General features: G+C 44.4%; 1 protein-coding gene across 1 annotated transcript in view; it reads right to left on the bottom strand.

Annotated features, from left to right (window-relative positions):
• Nucleotides 1-658: 658 nt before the first annotated feature.
• The window catches only part of EXOC3L4 (exocyst complex component 3 like 4), a 36,489-nt gene continuing 18,812 nt past the window's right edge, over nucleotides 659-18,335 (bottom strand). Inside the window, exons 7-12 of the mRNA XM_075129889.1 lie at nucleotides 18,164-18,259; nucleotides 11,487-11,601; nucleotides 7,960-8,082; nucleotides 6,476-6,628; nucleotides 4,924-5,045; nucleotides 659-2,383 (exon numbers count right to left, since the gene is read on the bottom strand). Of these exons, the coding sequence (XP_074985990.1) occupies nucleotides 2,221-2,383; nucleotides 4,924-5,045; nucleotides 6,476-6,628; nucleotides 7,960-8,082; nucleotides 11,487-11,601; nucleotides 18,164-18,259 (772 nt within the window). The 3' untranslated portion in view covers nucleotides 659-2,220. The remainder of the gene's footprint in view (nucleotides 2,384-4,923; nucleotides 5,046-6,475; nucleotides 6,629-7,959; nucleotides 8,083-11,486; nucleotides 11,602-18,163; nucleotides 18,260-18,335) is intronic.

The following is an 18,335-nucleotide window of genomic DNA, read 5'->3' as shown; positions in this document are numbered from 1 at the left end:
CAGGATTGTAGAAGGATCCCTCCTGTTCAGAGGTAGCTAAGATTCAGGGGTGGATTCAGTAGCCCTACAGTCACCTTTAAATCTCCATCCTTCCCACCCCGTAGCAGATGGAGTTCCCTACAACACAACTTAGCACCACAATGGGTATGAAGAACCCCTGCACAAGCTACTCCTCTCTGGCCCCTCACCATTTGCCTCATCCCACTAGTGCTCCTCAGCCTTCTGCCCACAGAAGTGGAGTTGGCCCATATACCAATGGCACGATGCATCTGAGAAGGGATCTACAGTCCAACAAGGGAACCAATTGGTGGTGAAATCTATTGAGGTGCCAGAAAAATTTAGGGCCACCAGGTCCCATCTCAGCTGTGGCCCTGGGAGGCACTGTGCCCTAGAGGCACCCCTTTGACTTTTAGTTCCCTTCTGGCTTTGCCTTTTCAAATTACATCTCCCACCCTGTGCCAGCTCAGCTGCACTGGTTGGTTCTCTGCCCATCTGTTATGTGAAGGGAGAAGTGGGAACAGCTGTGAAGGGGATTCTTGCTCTTCCTTACACATCTGCTCAGATGAATAGTTCTTGTTGCAATCCAGCCCTAAGTGTGTTTCTTCTGTCCCTTTCAAATCTGAAACAACGCACAAACTTAGGAGAATGTAACCAGTAATTCAATAAATAGATCAGCCTTTTAATGATCCAATACAAGTTTGGAGCATGGGATGCCTTTAGTGGCTAGGGTTAGAATAATAGAAATGTAGGACTGGAAGGGACCATTCTAGTCCAGTGCCCTGCATGGAGGCAAAACCAAGTAAGCCTAGACCATCATTGACTGGTGTTTTGTCAACCTGTTCTTAAAAACCTCCTATGATAGAGATTCCACAACCTCCCTAGGTAATTTGTTCCAGTGCTTAACCACCCTGACAGTTAGGAAGTTTTTCCTAATGTCCAACCTAAACCAGCCTTGCTGCAATTTAAGTCCACTGCTTCTTGTCCTGTCCTCTGTGGTTAAGAAGGAGAATTTATTATTCTCCTCTTTGTACCAGCCTTTTACATGCTGGAAGACTATCATCATACCCCTTCCCGGGTCTTGTTTTCTTTTCTCCTGGCTAAAGAAGTGCCATTTTTCCAATCTTCCCTCTTAAGCCATATTTTCTAGAACTTTAATCATTTTTGTTGCTCTCCTCTGGACTTTCTCTAATTTGTCCACATCTTTCCCAGAGTGTGGGGCCCTGAACTGGGCACAATACTGCAGCTGAGGCCTTATCTGCTAATAAATCCCAGATTGATGTTTGCTTTTTTTGCAACAGTATTACATTGATGACTCATTTAGTTGTTGATCCACTACAAGCTCCAGATCCTCTCTGTGGTACTCTTGCCTAGGCAGTCACTTCCCATTTTGTGCAATTGCTTCTTCCTTCTTAAGAATAGCACTTTCATTTGTCCTTACTGAATTTCATATTATTGGTTTCAGACCATTTCTCCAGTTTGTCAAGATCATTTTGAATTCTAATCTTGTCCTCCAAATTGCTTGCAACCCCAGCATGGTATAATCTGCAAACTTTATAAGTGTATTCTCTATGCCCTGATCCAAATAATTTATGAAGATATTGAGTAGAACCTGACCCAGGACAGATTCCTGCAGGATCCTGCTCAATATGCCCTTCCAGCTCAACTGTGAATCATTGATAACTATTCTCTAGGTATTTATCAGGGCTTGCTTAGGGACCTCTTCGTGCAATATATTGACTCCTCCATTGTCCTTGTCTTCTGGAAATGAGTCCATTTCTGGACATCTATTGCAGTGCTTTGAGTGATGGGCAGGGAGGAGTGGGAGTCACATTTAGGAGCATGACCTAGAAGAGGGGTTCCAAAGAGGATGGCTCTAGACTGTTCTCAATGGTAGCAGATGACAGAACGAGGAGTAATGGTCTCAAGTTACAGTGGGGGAGGTTTAGATTGGATATTAGGAAAAACTTTTTCACTAAGAGGGTGGTGAAACACTGGAATGCGTTACCTAGGGAGGTGGTAGAATCTCCTTCCTTAGAGGTTTAAGGTCAGGCTTGACAAAGCCCTGGCTGGGATGATTTAACTGGGAATTGGTCCTGCTTTGAGCAGGGGGTTGGACTAGATGACCTTCTGGGGTCCCTTCCAACCCTTATATTCTATGATTCTATGATTCTAAGAACTGTAAAAATTTTGGATGCTCTTATTTCTGTTGTCTAGTGGTCTTTAGAAGCATGTGACAACAGTTGAAGTGTCAATCTCGGCAAAGAACGTTCTATCAGCCATGCTTTCTGCATTTTCTTGGAGTTTGTCTATTTTCTGAATAATGGACTTTTTCTTGTTCCAGTCCAGTCCTCGGAGGGTGAGAACAGCTTCAATATGTTCCTTTCTGTGAAAAGCAAAAGATCATTCAGTGTCATTCTTGGGGAGCCCAAACAATGCAAACCAAAGCCACACCCTATGGAAATAGCCAAACAGTTTCCATCCCTTAATATATCTCAGGTGTTCTCTGCCGGTCATCACATAGTTGCTAACACATGGGCTAACAGAGCATTGCTGAGGGGGATGGAGCCATAAAAACTCTGGGACAATCAGTGATGCTGGTGAATGGGATAGCTTAATGGTCTGGGATATGGGCAGTTGTGGGTAAAATACAACATAGCTGCAAGTGCCCAGGAATGTGTTTTTCAGTCAGCTGGAAGACTTGCCCATGTAAGAACTGCCGGGTCAGGTTACAATGTAAGTGCTTGTAAGAGGATCAAATTCTGCCACCTTTGTTGAGACTCCTTGCAGAAGGTTTTAATCATTGCCTTCAACAAGGCCACTTGCCAGGTGGGTTACTATTTATTATGAGTAAGGCTGGCAGAACTGGGCCCCAAGATTTGCAAAGACAAAATGGGAGTTAAGTGCCCATCTCCTATTGGAAGGCAATGGGAGTTGGGTGCTTACCTGCTCTTTGTGCCTTGAAAAAATCTTTCCCCCCAGATGTTTTATATATTAAATGTGAAATCTCCACCTTCATAGCAATAAGCTTTCCTGTGAAGCTGGAGGCCTTTTACATAAAAAAGTATTTGATTGTTAAATAATGGAGCAATAATATTCAAGAAATTGATAGGCACTAATTAGATTAGAGCTAGTAAAGAAGACTTATGTAGCAGACACTACTCTAGAAATCTGGGTGCAGACAGATGCAGAACCCATCTGAAAAAAAATCAGTTTTAGGGGAAGAATTAATTGAGTCATGACAGCTAGGCTCTAAAGCAAGCCAGAGCTAGGAGGCTCTGTCTGGTTTTCAAAAAACGTGTTTGTCCAAAGACTATAAGACTCAGCAATAGCTAAGGGCAAGCTAAGAAATAGAAAAGCCAAGCTGATGAACCTTGGCATTTACTTGTAGTTGGGGTTTAAGGCGAATTATGAAAATTGTCATAGGCCCTGATCTGGCAGATTTAAGAGTGTCATGTGCTTTAAAGTTAAATATGTGCAGAAGTCCCTTTGGGCCTTTTTTTTTTTTTTTAAGAGCATGGATTGCTCAGAACACAGAAACTGAATCAAAAATATTCAGCCAATCTGCTAAATTTAACACTTAAATTAATCCACGTGCAAATAACGCCCAGTGGTAACCACACAACAATGTGCTTTACAAACTAACTTTTGTGAAACATACTTTAAGCTTTGCTGTTTGGTGGATATATTGAGGTCACTACACTATTGGTTTTGAAGTATAATAATACAAGTTCTAGTTCTAGAGAAACAATAACCTTACATGTAGCAGACTCCTTACTGAGTCATGGAAAAACAATCAACTGATAGAGGGGCCTAAGGATAGGAGATCATACCTGACTTGTAGGTACTATGGACAAGCAGTGCTTCAGATTCACTTTGGTGTAAAAGGATGGCTCAAAAGCCAACAACAAAAGCTGAGAAATGTATATCAGGTTCTGCTCTGTCTGATGTAGTTTTGCCACTGAAGGCTGGATTGTAACCTTACAATCCCCTGGCCAGGTTTGGAAATCTCAACCCATAACTTTGCTTTTAAAAAAAAAATGACTAATTTCTGCAGCAATCTGGGGCCCCGGAAAAATTCTCAATCTGCATCTACCACACTGGAGTCATAGCCATAGAGGTTAAGGTCAAGAGAGACCAGCAGATTCCAGTCTGATCTACTATCACAGGGAACCAACACCACCCAGCCACCCTAACACCAAGACCAACAACTAGCATTAGACCACATTATTGTACCCCTGGCTCCATTCAGCCCCAGGATCAGTGTTCCATCTATATTTATATTTCTAGCATGCCAACCACCATGGCATCTAGTAGCCAGATTAGGATATTTATCCTTAATCCTGAAGGATACATATTCTCTGCCTCACCCTCAGAAGGGTTGTAATCCATACAGGTGGTCTTAAAGAGGAAGTTGCTCCCCCCTCTGCCCCAGAGAGGAAGATGCCCTCTCTTATACAGCTGCCATGCCACACATGGGTTTTTAAAATCAGCCTCCAATTTTGGAGGTGCAATTTTGCAAGCACAATAGATAGAGGGCAGAAAGGAGAGCATTTAGATGCCAAACTACTGGACTGTCAGCAAAAATCAGGGGCTGGGATGCGGCCCCTTCAAAAATCCAGTTAAAATTTTCAAAAGCAGCAACTGACCTTCGAGGCCTCAGTTTTTGGGTACTCATCTTAAGACCTGGACCAAACCCATTTCCTCCAAAGCTGAGCCCTGCAAATTGGCTAGCACAAAGCCTTCAAATAACACACAGTAAAACCTGGGACCTGAAATAACTTCTGTGCACCATAAGGTTCAGCTGATTCTGCTACCACCAACCTGGAAGCAAATTATATAAATATTCAGGGGCAAAAAACCTGGGCTTGACACCCTGCTCCAGCACTTTACATTGAGAAACCCTCAGATATTAACCCCATATACCTGACATCTGGATAAGCCCGACATATTTCCTCAATATATTCCTTGATTTTGTGTCTGTTCTTCTCGGAAATTATGTTTGCAATGTAATGCATGGCAGAGTTAAGCCAATCCACATCAGAGCCCTAGAAATAAGTTAGAATAGGTGAAGTTTTTGATCTATATTTTAATGATAAATGTCAACATTTACAATTCACATTTACAGATAAGTTAACCAACTTGCTCAAGATCATGGAGTGAAGCCATGGCAGTCAGCTTCAAACCTTGTTCATCTGACTCCTAGTCTCCTTATCTAACTTATAGGCCATGCAGCCTCCCTGTGTGACTATATAAACACATGGCAGTGGATGTAACACTAATAATAGCATGTCTTGGGTGTATTGCAATGCAGTGAGTCTGGGAAATTAATGGGAACAGGGTCCTGAGGTTAGTTTTTCTGTTGCATTATTAATTGTTTAAGGCATTGTTAGTCTCGGTGGTTCAGAGGGTTTTAAAAGCAAGTTGCTTTCAGGCTCCTTCCTTGGAACTGGAAACAGTGGGGAGGGAGCTTGTGTGTGCATAAAGGCTGCTTAGACCATCCTACTGGACTTTTAGTAAGGGTTTAACTTTGCAGTCACGTGAGTAGGCCCAAGGGGACTGAGTGCATGAGTAAGGCCCACTCATGTGAATAACAGTTTGTAGGTTTGTGCCTGGACTAGGGTGACCAGATAGCAAGTGGGGGGAGAGAATCGGGACAGGTGGTGGTGAGTGTGTGGTAATATAAGGTGCCTATATAAGAAAAAGCCCCAAATATTGGGACTGTCCCTATAAAATTGGGACATCTGGTCACCCTAGCCTGGGCCTGCATGATATGGTAGATATCAAATGCCAACCTTTCAGAAAGCTGATTTGTCTGCACTGCCCCAAGTGGCTATTTCCTCTGCCTTGCTTGCCAAAGAAGCACTCTTCTTGACTCACTAATGATCAAAGCTGGGAGGTTTGAAAAGAACCTAAAGCAGTTCAGTGCTCAAATCCCCTGAATTTCAATAGCAGTTGGGCTCCCAGCTCCCTCAGGCTGGGATATTCAAAGGCATTGAAGTGCTTTGAACATTGGTATCAATGAGCTACAAAGGGTGCAGTCAGCAGTAACTCAAGCCTGAAATATCACCCACCCTAGAGCCCCGGCTTCTGCTTCTCCAGACGAAGACAGTTTTCCTAAAAATATCCCACCACTGATCCCTCTGGTTTCTCTCCATCAGTTGGAGTAGAGGTGGGCGTAGTGCTAATGTAGATCTGGCATTTTAATCACTGTCATCTAAGCCTGTTGTAATCAGGGTTTGGAGAGGCAGGGCCCGACCCATATTTTCATTTGAAGTCACTGGGAGCTTTTTGAAAATTAGCTCTGTGGTCCTGAACCAGTGATTGCAACAGTGGGGGATTTTAGGAAAACTATCCTAGTGTAGTCACAGCCCTATCGATCGTCTGTTTCTCATGTTGGGTTTCACGCCAGCCAACCTTACATTTTCTGTAATGCAGCTAAGAAGGCCTTGATGATGCAGTATGAGGTTTTACATACCAGATCTTTGAAGCTGTTATATATGACCGTGGCTTCTTCGTTCATCTTTTTGCCAACCTCTTCCCGCTTGACTCTCTTCATTCTCTTTCTCGGTTTGATAGCTTGTGTGATGTACTCTCTCACCACATACTTGTGAGCATCACTTAGAAAATCCTATTTATTTTAAAAGAAAAAACAGAGGGCAATGAGGTGTGAGTGCAGAGGAGCCTTGGAACTCCTTGGCAAGGTCAGAAGAGGTAGAGGAGAATCCTGGGCTGAGCATCTCCAGGCTAATCAGCACATATGTGAAATGCCAGCCCAGGATTCTGTTCTGAACGCCACTTTTCAGAAGAGCACTCAGTGCAGTGCGTGGATGCTTCTGGGCAGGACACATGGCTCATGTTCCCTTCCATCCACTATCTGTCTAGACATGAAGTGAAGGCAGTGAACAAAAAGAAGCCATATAATTACTCACTGTCTACCCAAAGTTGATCCATGATTATATGTTGGTGATTTGGTTCTTCAGTAACTAATGGGAACATGTGGGACTGTTTAATAGGTTTGGATGCTGCCCGCAAACTTTAAATTTAGAGCTATTGTTACCTCTCCTTGTATTTTGCAAGTGTATAGATCTGTGCAGAGTGTATATGATGGTAGCATGTTAAATTAACTACTGCAATCTTCTTCGTATGGCAGATATAAATGTAGAATTATAATTGTTGCTCTACATTTGGTGGTTAAGCCAGATAATTGTGTCAGGAGTAGTAGAGTATGTCACTGATACCTCCTTTGTATTTGTGAATTGGGCATTGAGTCATTCTGTGTCCCATGATCTGTTCTGGGTGACCACAGTCGCACAATGGAGAGCTTTTGTTTTCCATTTGTGCAACAAGTATACACATCTGCCATGGTTTGCATGGATGCAGCTTAGGCTTGCCCATGAGCTTCCAGAAAGATCAAAGCAGGGGTCTCCTGCCCTGGATCTTTCACAAGGTATTTGACTTCTTGTGAACTCCATTCCAAGCTTCATCAAGGTTGAAGTCACACTATTAAAGGTAAAGCACATGGGCCCAAAAGGGCTCATATAACTTCACGTGGAGGTGGGGGGAGGCCCTGGTAGATGGGGACACATTTGCTTTCCTCAATTTGCTGGACTTCCCAGACGGTTGCAGCATCACGGTGAACAGATGGAGGAACAATGTGAAATTGTACCGGCAGCCAGGGTGTCACAACTGACCAGTAATACTAACCAATGCTTTCGGTTCCTCTTAGAGATCAATTCCCCTATTTCAGCTGTAGAAAGGAAGTGCTAAAAGCTTATTTCCTTGAAAAAGTAAGGGACATACATAAAAGTTTGCAAGGTAAGCAATTGTTAGTTATATCAATAGCTCCACTGAAGGGAAGGGAGTGACCTTTGCAGGGTCAGCCCCCAGCCTGGAAATAAGATCACCATCTATACTGCTGTAACCTCGTGCCAATTGCAATGATAGGAAAAGGATTCATACCTTGTCAACAGGCTGCTCTAAATGTTTTAGGTGTTGGCAAAATTGTACAGTTGTTGACATTATGGAGTCCAGTATTTCACTATTTAACATCCACTCGTGGGTCAGAATTTTCCTAAAGAATGGCTGGAAAGAGACCAATTCGCCAGTGTTATTACAGTAACATCTTTCAAATCCAAATTTAGGTACCTAAATCCCTTTTTCTGGCCCCTCGTGGGATTTAGGCACCTAACATGCAGATAGATGCTTTTGAAGATCACACTAGGTACCTAAGTGCCTAACTCCCATTGATTTCAACAAGTGCTAGGTGTGTAGATGCTTTTGAAAATCTTATTCAGTGCCTAAGTACCTTTACCTTAGACTCTAAGTCCCACTGAATTTCAGAGTCAAGCTCCTGAGTGCCTGTTACTTTTGAAAACATTACCCATATGTTTCTAAGTCCCTTAGGAGCATTTGAGAATATTATCCATAGCCAGTAATGTTGAGGCCCACTCCTGTTTTGCTGCACACCCAAAGCTCTTATGGAATTCTGCTGGAGTTCTGGGCACACAAGGAATGCAGGAGTGGGTCCGAAGTTAGACACGACCACGGTTCAGAGAAAGACAGCCTGCAGCTGGAGCAGATCTAACCCTGACATACAGCTATCCTCAGGGATCAGTGCTAGAGCAGTGGTAAATGCCATGGCAAGGAGGCTCTCACAGTACGTACTTTGCTTGATTAAGGGGATTAAGTGCAGATGCTGTGTTTTTCCCCCCCACATTTTGGTTTTGTGTAATCCCCTGACTATTTCTTTAGATAAATAAATCCTTTTTACATCAGCTGGCAGATCTTATGGGCAAGGAGAGAAATTGAACAGTTAATCATAGAAACCCGAAGTGGAATGTAAGAGCAAGTCACTGAGCACTGTTAGAACACAGTGATAATTGTTGTCAGGCTGTTTCTTGGTATATTGTACAAGGTTCAGCTGATGTCAAGTGTTATAGCTCCCTTGCCTTCAGTTGAGCTATACAGACTTACACCAGCTGAGAATGTGACTCATCATTCAGAAGCAAACCTGTTGGAAGCTAGCTCAGAAACTGAGCTCTATACTCAACTCTTAGCCAGAAAGAAAACAAAATGCGCTCGGGCAAATCCCTCCTGTTAGGGAGGCCGTCCCCAGTGTCTGTGGATCTCATGCTGAATCCTCCTCTGCTTGTCATTCTGATCTGGGTGTGGTGGATCTGGCTATGGGAAAAGTTCCCAGATATACACGCCACCTGTTCATGGTAAAGGTTAAACCTGTAGTGACCCAGCCTGCTCATTAACTCCTTCACACCACCACCAGGTTACATCTCTGCTGAAATCCTTATCCATGCTCTGCTCCTCTCTTTGACCATTGCAGGTCTCTTCCCTGTGGTCTGCCCATGGGTCTCCAGACACTGGCATCTGCAGAATTATGCTGCCCACGTGCAGTTGTACCAAGAGAAGCTCCATCATAACATAAATGCCTCCACAGGCTACCAGTGGGTATTCACTTGAGGTTCAAGTTCAATTGCCCTCCTTCTGAAGATTCTCTTGGGACTTGCTGGAGCTTGGCTTTCAGTCCGTTTCTTTCTACGTCTCTCTAAGCTCCTGACCATCCAACTCCTGGCTGAGCTTTCCCCCAGTTGGTCCAAAAATCCCTTCTTCTGCATGCCCTGCCACCTGGGACACTATTCCCATCTCTCTGCCTCACCAACTTCATGCCTTTCCAGTTCTATCTTTAAAACATGCCGCCTTCTCCTTTGCTAGGGCTCTCGGCTCTGCCCCACTCCTGCCTATGTGTGACAGGCCTGATCCAAAGCTTACTGAGGCCAATGGAAAGACTCCCACTGACTCTAGTGAGCTTTGGATCGTGTTGGAGCTGGACTATGCCCAAATGCTTCCCTTTGTTTACCATGATGTATCTTTGCACCACTGTTTCCTGTAGTTTATTCTCTGTAAGTTACAGAGCGAAACGCCGAGCTGACAAACTATAGGTAATTCATCAATGTGGCGCACAAGTCCCAAACTTCCCTCACGCTACTCTGCTCCCTCCTGCCCCTCAGATCCCTGTACTCCCCTTCCAGGTCCATGTTCAATTCATAAACCATCTGTGGCAGATCACTGTACAATCCTCTTTTTTCCCAGAGACATTTATGCCTTCTTGGGCGAGATCATCTAGAGCCAGTGTGCACACAGGGATTTCTACAGCCTGCATGCTATCAAAGCATCTGGGAAAGCCCTACTGCCAGAGAAATAACTGGTCATTTCGGCCTCTTATCCCAGATCGCCACTGTAGTGCTGGAAGATCTCTTAGGTTTTGCTACGACAACACACCTGAACAGAGCCCCGAGGCAGAATAAACTCATTTAATTGTTACTGTGCTGATATATGCCTTTAGATAGAAGTTGGTAATAGATCATGATGGCAGACTTGTCGTGAATAAGTTAGGCCAAACAAAACCCCTAGAAAGCTATTTTTAAACCAAAGGGCCAAATTCATCTCTGGTGTAATCTCACTGCCTTCACTTGGGTGAATTTCACCCCGGTGAAACCCAAGGGGTTTTAAGATATAGTATGCTAAGAAGCCACCAAATATACTTTTTGTTTGTTCCTGTGCCTTAAACAATGCATCAATGTTTGTAATGAAAAGCCTTAAACCCTAGAAATCTGACTTGGAGAGGTTTAGTACCAAAATGAGACAGGAAGCATTTTGAAATAACCACAATATCCTATCCATGGAAAACAGGATGTTGTCACAGGGCGAGACTCACCCCTGCGGCACCTCCTGCTGGTCTCTCAGGGAATTAGCTCTTCCAGCCTCCGGAGCATCCTCTGCAGGCCAGTGTCCCGCTTGCCCCCGGTGTCCCTCCCGGACCCCAGTGCCCCTTTTACCCAGGGTGCTGCCCCCTGGCAATACCCCCACAGTCTCTGGGTCTCCCCTTCCCAGGGAACCCCCACCCACTATCCCCACCTCACCTCAGGCTTTAGCAACTGCCGGTCACCATTGAGCCCCCACACACACTGGGGCAGACCGCAGCGTATAAGCCAACATCACAGGCAAGGGGGGTTTAGACCTGCTGCCTCTGCCTACCCGCAGGCTGCCCCCTGCAACCTCAGTACCCTGTCTTAGGCCGTCTGCCAGGCCTGCAGCCTAGGACTTTTCCAGTCTGGAGCCTCCCAGCTCCTCTGGCCTTCCCCAGCCCTGCTCCACACCCCGTACCTTCTCAAGCTCCCCAGCAGCCAGGCCCATCTCCCTCTACAGCTAAAGGAGACTCTCTGCTCCTGGCCCACTGCCCTCTTATAAGGGCCAGCTGATTCCTATTGGGGCATGGCCACAGCTGAGCCTGCTTCCCCCAATCAGCCTGGGAACTGCTTGCTCCCAGCCACAACCCTCTCCTGAGCTATTTCAAGCCCTTTAGAGCCAGAGTGGGTGACCACCTCGCTACAGATGTGTATTGGGGAAATGGCAATAAATCCTGAACTACCGGGTTCAGCTCAAGTCCCACAAACATTCCAAACTCTTCTTACCTGCGTCTTTTGTTTTAATTTATCTAAAACATCCTTTCTGAAGCTCATTGTCACATCAGTCAGGACATTTTCCAGTTCCTTAGTGTCAGCATTAAATGTTGTTTGTAAGCCTCTCCTAGAGAGAGAAGTAAAAGCAATGATTTAATGGTGATCGGCATCATGTGCTACTACTTTGGACAATTTACCCAAAATAATCTGACAGCTCAGATTTTTCAGAGGAATCTCATTCATCCCCAACAAATTCCCTGCTCTCCATCTGTTAATGGTCACAAAGAATTACTCCTTCTGTGCAATAGCAGAGATGCCAACCCCCTCTAATTTTTACATATAATTATGAAATTACGAATTCATGCTTAAATCTACTAATTTTGCAAGCTCACACATGTGCATACGCACACAGATAAAGTGTGTGTGTCACTGCCATTCAGGTCCGACCAACACAGCACATAAGGCCGTGGGGGGTGATTTTCTCCACTACTTCTGAGGCACGTGCACGGATTGCGCACTGAGGGGCTCACAGGAGGCGATTTTGAATGGGTTGGGATGTTGCTGAATTCCCCACCCAATACACGGGGGTGTGTGTTGTGCTCTAACTGCCCGGTGAGGACCCTGCTCGGCTATGGTAACACGCTCTAGGTCAGTGGTTCTCAACCTTTCCAGACTACTTGGACCCCTTTCAACAGTCTGATTTGTCTTGCCTACCCCAAGTTACACCTCACTTAAAGTGCTTGTTTACAAAAGCAGATATAAGTGTCACAGCACACTGTTACTGAAAATGCTTACAGGCTCATTTTGTCTGTATGGAATTTTAGTTTGTACTGACTTTGCTAGTGCTTTTTATGTAGCCTGTTGTAAAACTAGGTAAATATCTGGATGAGTTGATGTATCTCCTGGAAGACCTCTGTGTACCTCTAGGTACCTAGAGGGAGCCAGCAAAGTCCACATGGGGCAGTTTGAGTACAACACACCCCCTGTGGACTGGGTGCTGCATTCACCACCCCAAACCGCACTGAGTCACTGTGGCGTGCCTGCTATCCGTCCCTCACTGCACAGTCTGCAGGGGAGGAGAAGCCAGAGGGACAATAGGAAGATGGGGGCAGAAGAGGAAGAGAGAAAGGGAATGTGACAGAGGAGAGGGAAGAGGAGAAGGATCATCCCGGGAAGGAGGTCCAGGCCTGGAAATGGCCCAGGTAATTAAGAGCCCAAGGCAGCATAGGAAGGCAGCTTTCCTCAGAGCTGATCCTCTCCTTCTCCCTGTTCGGCAGTGGGGGTTGGTTGGGGCATTGCCCAGGCCCCACCCCAAGAGCCATAGATAGAGAGTGGAGAGTGATTTTTACTAGGGTAGGGGAGATGGAGGGAGAGAGAACCTGGATTCTGCAGGGTGGGGGAGGAGAGAGAAGTCCAAACAACCTCCCTAATTTTTTTTGTAAACTTCCCTGAAAGTTTCTGAACAAGATCGCCATCTCTGCAACAGTATCACTACTAGAGGTGAGCCAGAGATGAACAGTTCTGATCTGGATCTAGATATTGGCCACCTGCATTTCTGTAATCCGGGGAAGTTCAAATGTAGGGTTTTGATTCAGGTCCATTATGATTTATTTGCAGTAGAGCTCACTGACTGCTAAGTACTTTCCAAGCACTTAACGAGGACAGTCCCTGCTCTAAGAAGTGTATAGTCTGAGACAATGAAACAGTGGTCAAGGCCAAAGGAAGGCAGTAACAATAAGCAATTTATGGTAATACAAAGAATAAATTATGTAGAAGTCAACTTGATTCCCTATATGCAGCATCTCTTATCAATACGAATTGAACAGTGAACTGTAAAAAGAGGTGTGCCTGTATAAAATGATGTGACTTTGTTTAAAACACATAAACTGTTAACTTTGGAATGTATTAACGTGACCAGAATGGAATGAGTGACAAGTTCAAGGAGAAATGAAGTTTGGAAATTTTGGTGAAGTCCGAAGCAGCCTAGATAAGCTCTGTCTGGCATTAAGAAAGTCCTCTTTATATTTCCCACATTACACAAGAGCAATTGTGTAAAGCTCTCTTCAGCAAATTGAAGTAGCAGCAATAAAGTATTGTGGCTAACCTTAGAGCTGTGTTAGAAAGGCTGCTTTTCATCTCAGGCCTTCTCTGCACACAGAGCTGTACTAGTTTGACTTCCGGTGATTTTTTTTTTTTAAACCAACTTAAGTGAACTGAGGCAAAAGCCTGTGGGAACACTCTTACTTAGGTGGAAACTGGGCTTAGTTTGTTGAGTTTAAGTTGATTAGGAACAGGGTAAAGCTAAACTAAATAAAGCCCCTCTGAAACTGAAGTTAGAGTGTCCACATGGGCGTTGGACCTTGTTTAACTAAATGGCTGCAAGTATCAGAGAGAGAAATGTGAGATATAGAAACGTATTTGTGGAAATGTGTATACATATTTATTAGATATTTGGGGTGGGAAAAGGCTAGTGTAGACACAGGCTAGGTGGAATGGTCAGACTCTCATTTTTGTTTCTGCTCTGTAGTATTAAGGGCTGACCTGCTCCGAGCTAAGCCAATGACAAAACCCCTACTGAGTGGTTTTTCAGCGGGAGGAGGACTGAGCCATTGGTCCCAAAGTTTCATATTTGGATGCCGAAAGCTGGACACCTAAATCTAAATTTCAAAGCACCCAGACAGGTAGCCTGATATTTACAGGTGCTGCGCACTTCCAGCTTCTCACATCCAGGTGCTCAACGTTTCTAAAATCATGCCACTTAAGTGCCCAAATAGGCAACCTAACTTTAGCAATCCAGCACCCCAGTCCTGCAAACACCTGTGCACAGGTTTAACTTGATCCATGAATAGTCCTGCTCATAGGCACTGATTCCGTGGGTGCTCCGGGGCTGGAGCACCCAGGGGCTGCAACCAGCAGCCAAGCTCCCAGCACTCCCACCCCAGCTCACCTATGCCTCCCCCTCCTCCCCTGAGCACACCGTGTCCCCGCTTCTCCTCCCAGCGCTTGCTGCCTCAAAACAGCTGTTTCATGGCGTAACAAGCTGTGGGAGGGAGGGGGGAGGAGCGGGAATACAGCATGCTCAGGGGAGGAGGTGGGGAAGAGGTGGGGCTGGGGCGGGGATTTGGGGAAGGAGTCCAGTAGGGACAGGGAGAGGGCGGAGTTGGGTCGGGGACTTTGGGGAAGGGGTTGGAATGGGGGCGGGGCAGCGGTGGAGGCGGGGCAGAGCTGGGGGCGAGGGGGGGCGAGCACCCACCAGCGCCAGGAGAAGTTGGTGCCTATGGTCCTGCTGGATCCAACTCATCTACATAGAGGTGCTGGAACTAGGGGTGTTTCAGCACCCCTTTGCTTGAAGTGGTTTCCATCACATACAGGGTTCACAGTTTTGTTCAATGGCGCTCAGCTCCCCCACGATACAAACTGTTCCAATGCCACTGCATCTACATCAAGTTAAGCAGGTGCTTAAGTGCTTGCAGGATTGGGGCCCAACGTTGGCAACGCTGCCCTTCACTTCGCTGTCATAACAAATCCTTAGCATGGAATTCCTTAACAGCTAGTATCACTTAGAAATAAGAAAAGGAGGACTTGTGGCACCTTGGAGACTAACCAATTTATCTGAGCATGAGCTTTTGTGAGCTACAGCTCACTTCATCAGATGCAGTCAGTGTAAGAGTACCGACAGAGCTGATTTTGTGAAAAACATAAGACACTGCTTTAAAGACCATGGTGTACGAGTAATTACTGGAGAGACCACGCCATCTAGAGGCTTTCTGATGTTAGTGCTTAATGTGGATTCTAACAAAAAATGCACGGGAGAGAATGGAAGCTGCTGCAACTTAAAACTAGGGCTCTGAAGTGATTAAAAATTAATCGTGATCTTAAACAACAATAGAATAGCATTTATTTTAAATATTTTTGGATGTTTACTACATTTTCAAATATATTAATTTCAATTACAACACAGAATACAAAGCGTACAGCGCTCACTTTATATTTATTTTTTATTACAAATATTTGCAAAATAGAATTTTTCAATTCACCTAATACAAGTACCGTAGTACAATCTCTTTATCATGAAAGTTGAATGTACAAATGTAGAATTATGTACAAAAAAACCTGCATTCAAAAATAAAACAATGTAAAACTTTAGAGCCTACAGTTCCACTCAGTCCTACTTCTTCGTCAGCCAATCACTCAGACAAACAAGGTTGGTTACAATTTGCAGGAGATAACGCTGTCTGCTTCTTGTTCACAATGTCACCTGAAAGTGAGAACAGGCGTTCACACGGCACTATTGTAGCTGGTGTTGCAAGATATTTACATGCCAGATGCGCTAAAGACTCATATGTCCCTTCATGCTTCAACCACCATTCCAGAGGACATGCTTCCATGGTGATGATGGGTTCTGCTTAATAATGATCCAAAGCAGTGACATGTTCCTTTTCATCGCCTGAGTCAGATGGCACCAGCAGAAGGTTAATTTTCTTTTTTGGTGGTTCGGGTTCTGTAGTTTCCACATCAGAGTGTTGCTCTTTTAAGACTTCTGAAAGCATGCTCCACACCTCGTCCCTCTCAGATTTTGGACAGCACTTCAGATTCTTAAACCTTGGGTTGAGTGCTGTAGCTATTTTTAGAAATCTCACATTGGTGCCTTCTTTGTTTTGTCAAATCTGCAGTGAAAGTGGTCTTAAAATGAACATGTGTTGGGTCAACATCCAAGACTGCTATAACATGAAATATATGCAGAATGTGGGTAAAACAGAGCAGGAGACATACAATTCTCCCCCCAAGGAGTACAGTCACAAATTTAATTGACATATTTTTTTTTTAACGAGCATCATCAGCATGGAAGCATGTCCTCTGGAATGGTGGCCAAAGCATGGAAGGGGCATACAAATGTTTAGCGCATCTGGCAGGTAAGTATCTTGAAAGGCCAGCTACAAAAGTGCCAGGTGAATGCCTGTTCTCACTTTCAAGGGGACACTGAAAATAAGAAGCAGACAGCATTATCTCCCGTCGATGTAAACAAACTTGTTTGTCTGAGCGATTGGCAGAATAAGAAGTAGGACTGAGTGGACTTGTGGGCTCTAAAGTTTTACACTGTTTTGTTTATGAGTGCAGTTATGTAACCAAAAAAACACCAAAAAAAAAAAAGAGATTGCACTTCAATACTTGTATGAGGTGAATTGAAAAACACTATTTCTTTTGTTTATCATTTTTTACAATGCATATATTTGTAATAAAAAATAATAATATAAAGTGAGTACTGTGCACTTTGTATTCTGTGTTGTAATTGAAATCAATATTGAAAATGTAGAAAAGCATTCAAAAATATCTAATAAATTTCAGTTGGTATTCTATTGTTATAAGTGCGATTAATCACAATTCATTTTTTTTAATTGCGATTAATTTTTTTGAATTAATTGCACGAGTTAACTTAAAACCATATTCCGGGGGCCTATTCTGACCTCACTCACTATGGAGTGTGACTCGATTGATGCTATTAGTTACTTCTGATTTCCAATGGTGCGAGTGAGCTCAGAATTGATGTGTGATACATCTCACATCTCCCATCACCTTTAGGAATGTGGAATTTGAGTTCTCTGTGGACCCGGGTAAATCATAAACACCATGATATACCTGAAAGGGGTTTTGTTTTCAAAGGACCCCAGATATGGGTGCTTGGAAAAGTTGGCTGCACAAATCCAGTAGGATGAAATTCACCCCTGCTGCACAGGGCCAGTGCAAAACCTCTTATGCATTGTGTGGGGTGGGTGGGTGTGGCCAGGTCATGCAGGAGGCAGGGTGTGGGAGAGGCTGTGGGTCCCCTGGTCCAAGTGCCTCATGGAAGCAGCAGCTGTTATTGCTGCCCAGACTGGAGTAGCAGCCCCAGAGTGTGAGGCAGTCCTGGTCCTGTGCTGGGGGGTAGATTTCACCTCCGATGACTCCATCCGCTTACAGCCTGAACCCTCTGGCTTTCTATGTGTGGGGTGAATTTCAGCCAAACTGCAGCATGCTGATTTGGCAGTTAGACATGTGCTAATAGGCACATGCACAAATCAGGGGCTATTAGCTCCTTTGTAAAGTGTTTGAGATCTGCTGATGTACTGCCCTATATAAAAGCTAGGCATTATTATTGATCTGAAAACCTGGCTCTAAGTCTATCTTTGACATACGCAAATCCCTAAAAATCACCACAGCCAGCAATTATGTTGAGAGTTTCTTTACAGGCTAAATGTTTTCTATGGCATTGTTCTAAGGCCAAAGGGAGCAGCCATCAGATTATGCTGCTGTTTACATGCTCTTTGTTTTTTAAACCATGACCATGTGTCTTTGAAATCTGCAAATTGACTGGAATCTAAACCCCTTTTCTGAACACCAAACATTTCTGTTACTCCATCCCCATTTCCCAGACAAACTGAGCTTTCATCTGTGTCCCTAACTCTGAGCTAAATTCTACCCTGGGAAATAAGCACTGCTATGCAAATCTGGAGTAACTCATCCAAATCCATCCCTGGCATAAATCCATTGTTGCCCTGCAGTTACACTGAGGATGATTCTGGCCCATTGACTCTGGTGGGGCATAATTTTTTCCTTCTTTCTTTGCTAAACAATAAGATCCAACAGACATCCTCCCCCACCTCCACCCCCCCAAAAATCATAAAGATGTTATAAGGGAAATGCAGACTTACATCAGATCACGGAAGCTGTTAACGTAGGCTACTAAATATGGCACAAACAACAAATCCTCTCTCTCTTTGTACCACTCCACAAATGCCTTCCTGAATCTGCAACAGAAATTTCAGAAGTCATTGTAAATAAAACAGGGTAGAGTTCTTAATGAACTCTTTAACTAACAGAGCT

The sequence above is a fragment of the Caretta caretta genome, chromosome 6 (genome assembly GCF_965140235.1).
Source record: "Caretta caretta isolate rCarCar2 chromosome 6, rCarCar1.hap1, whole genome shotgun sequence".
In the NCBI taxonomy this organism is placed as follows: domain Eukaryota; kingdom Metazoa; phylum Chordata; order Testudines; family Cheloniidae; genus Caretta; species Caretta caretta.
This window is presented reverse-complemented; position numbering and strand designations above follow the sequence as displayed.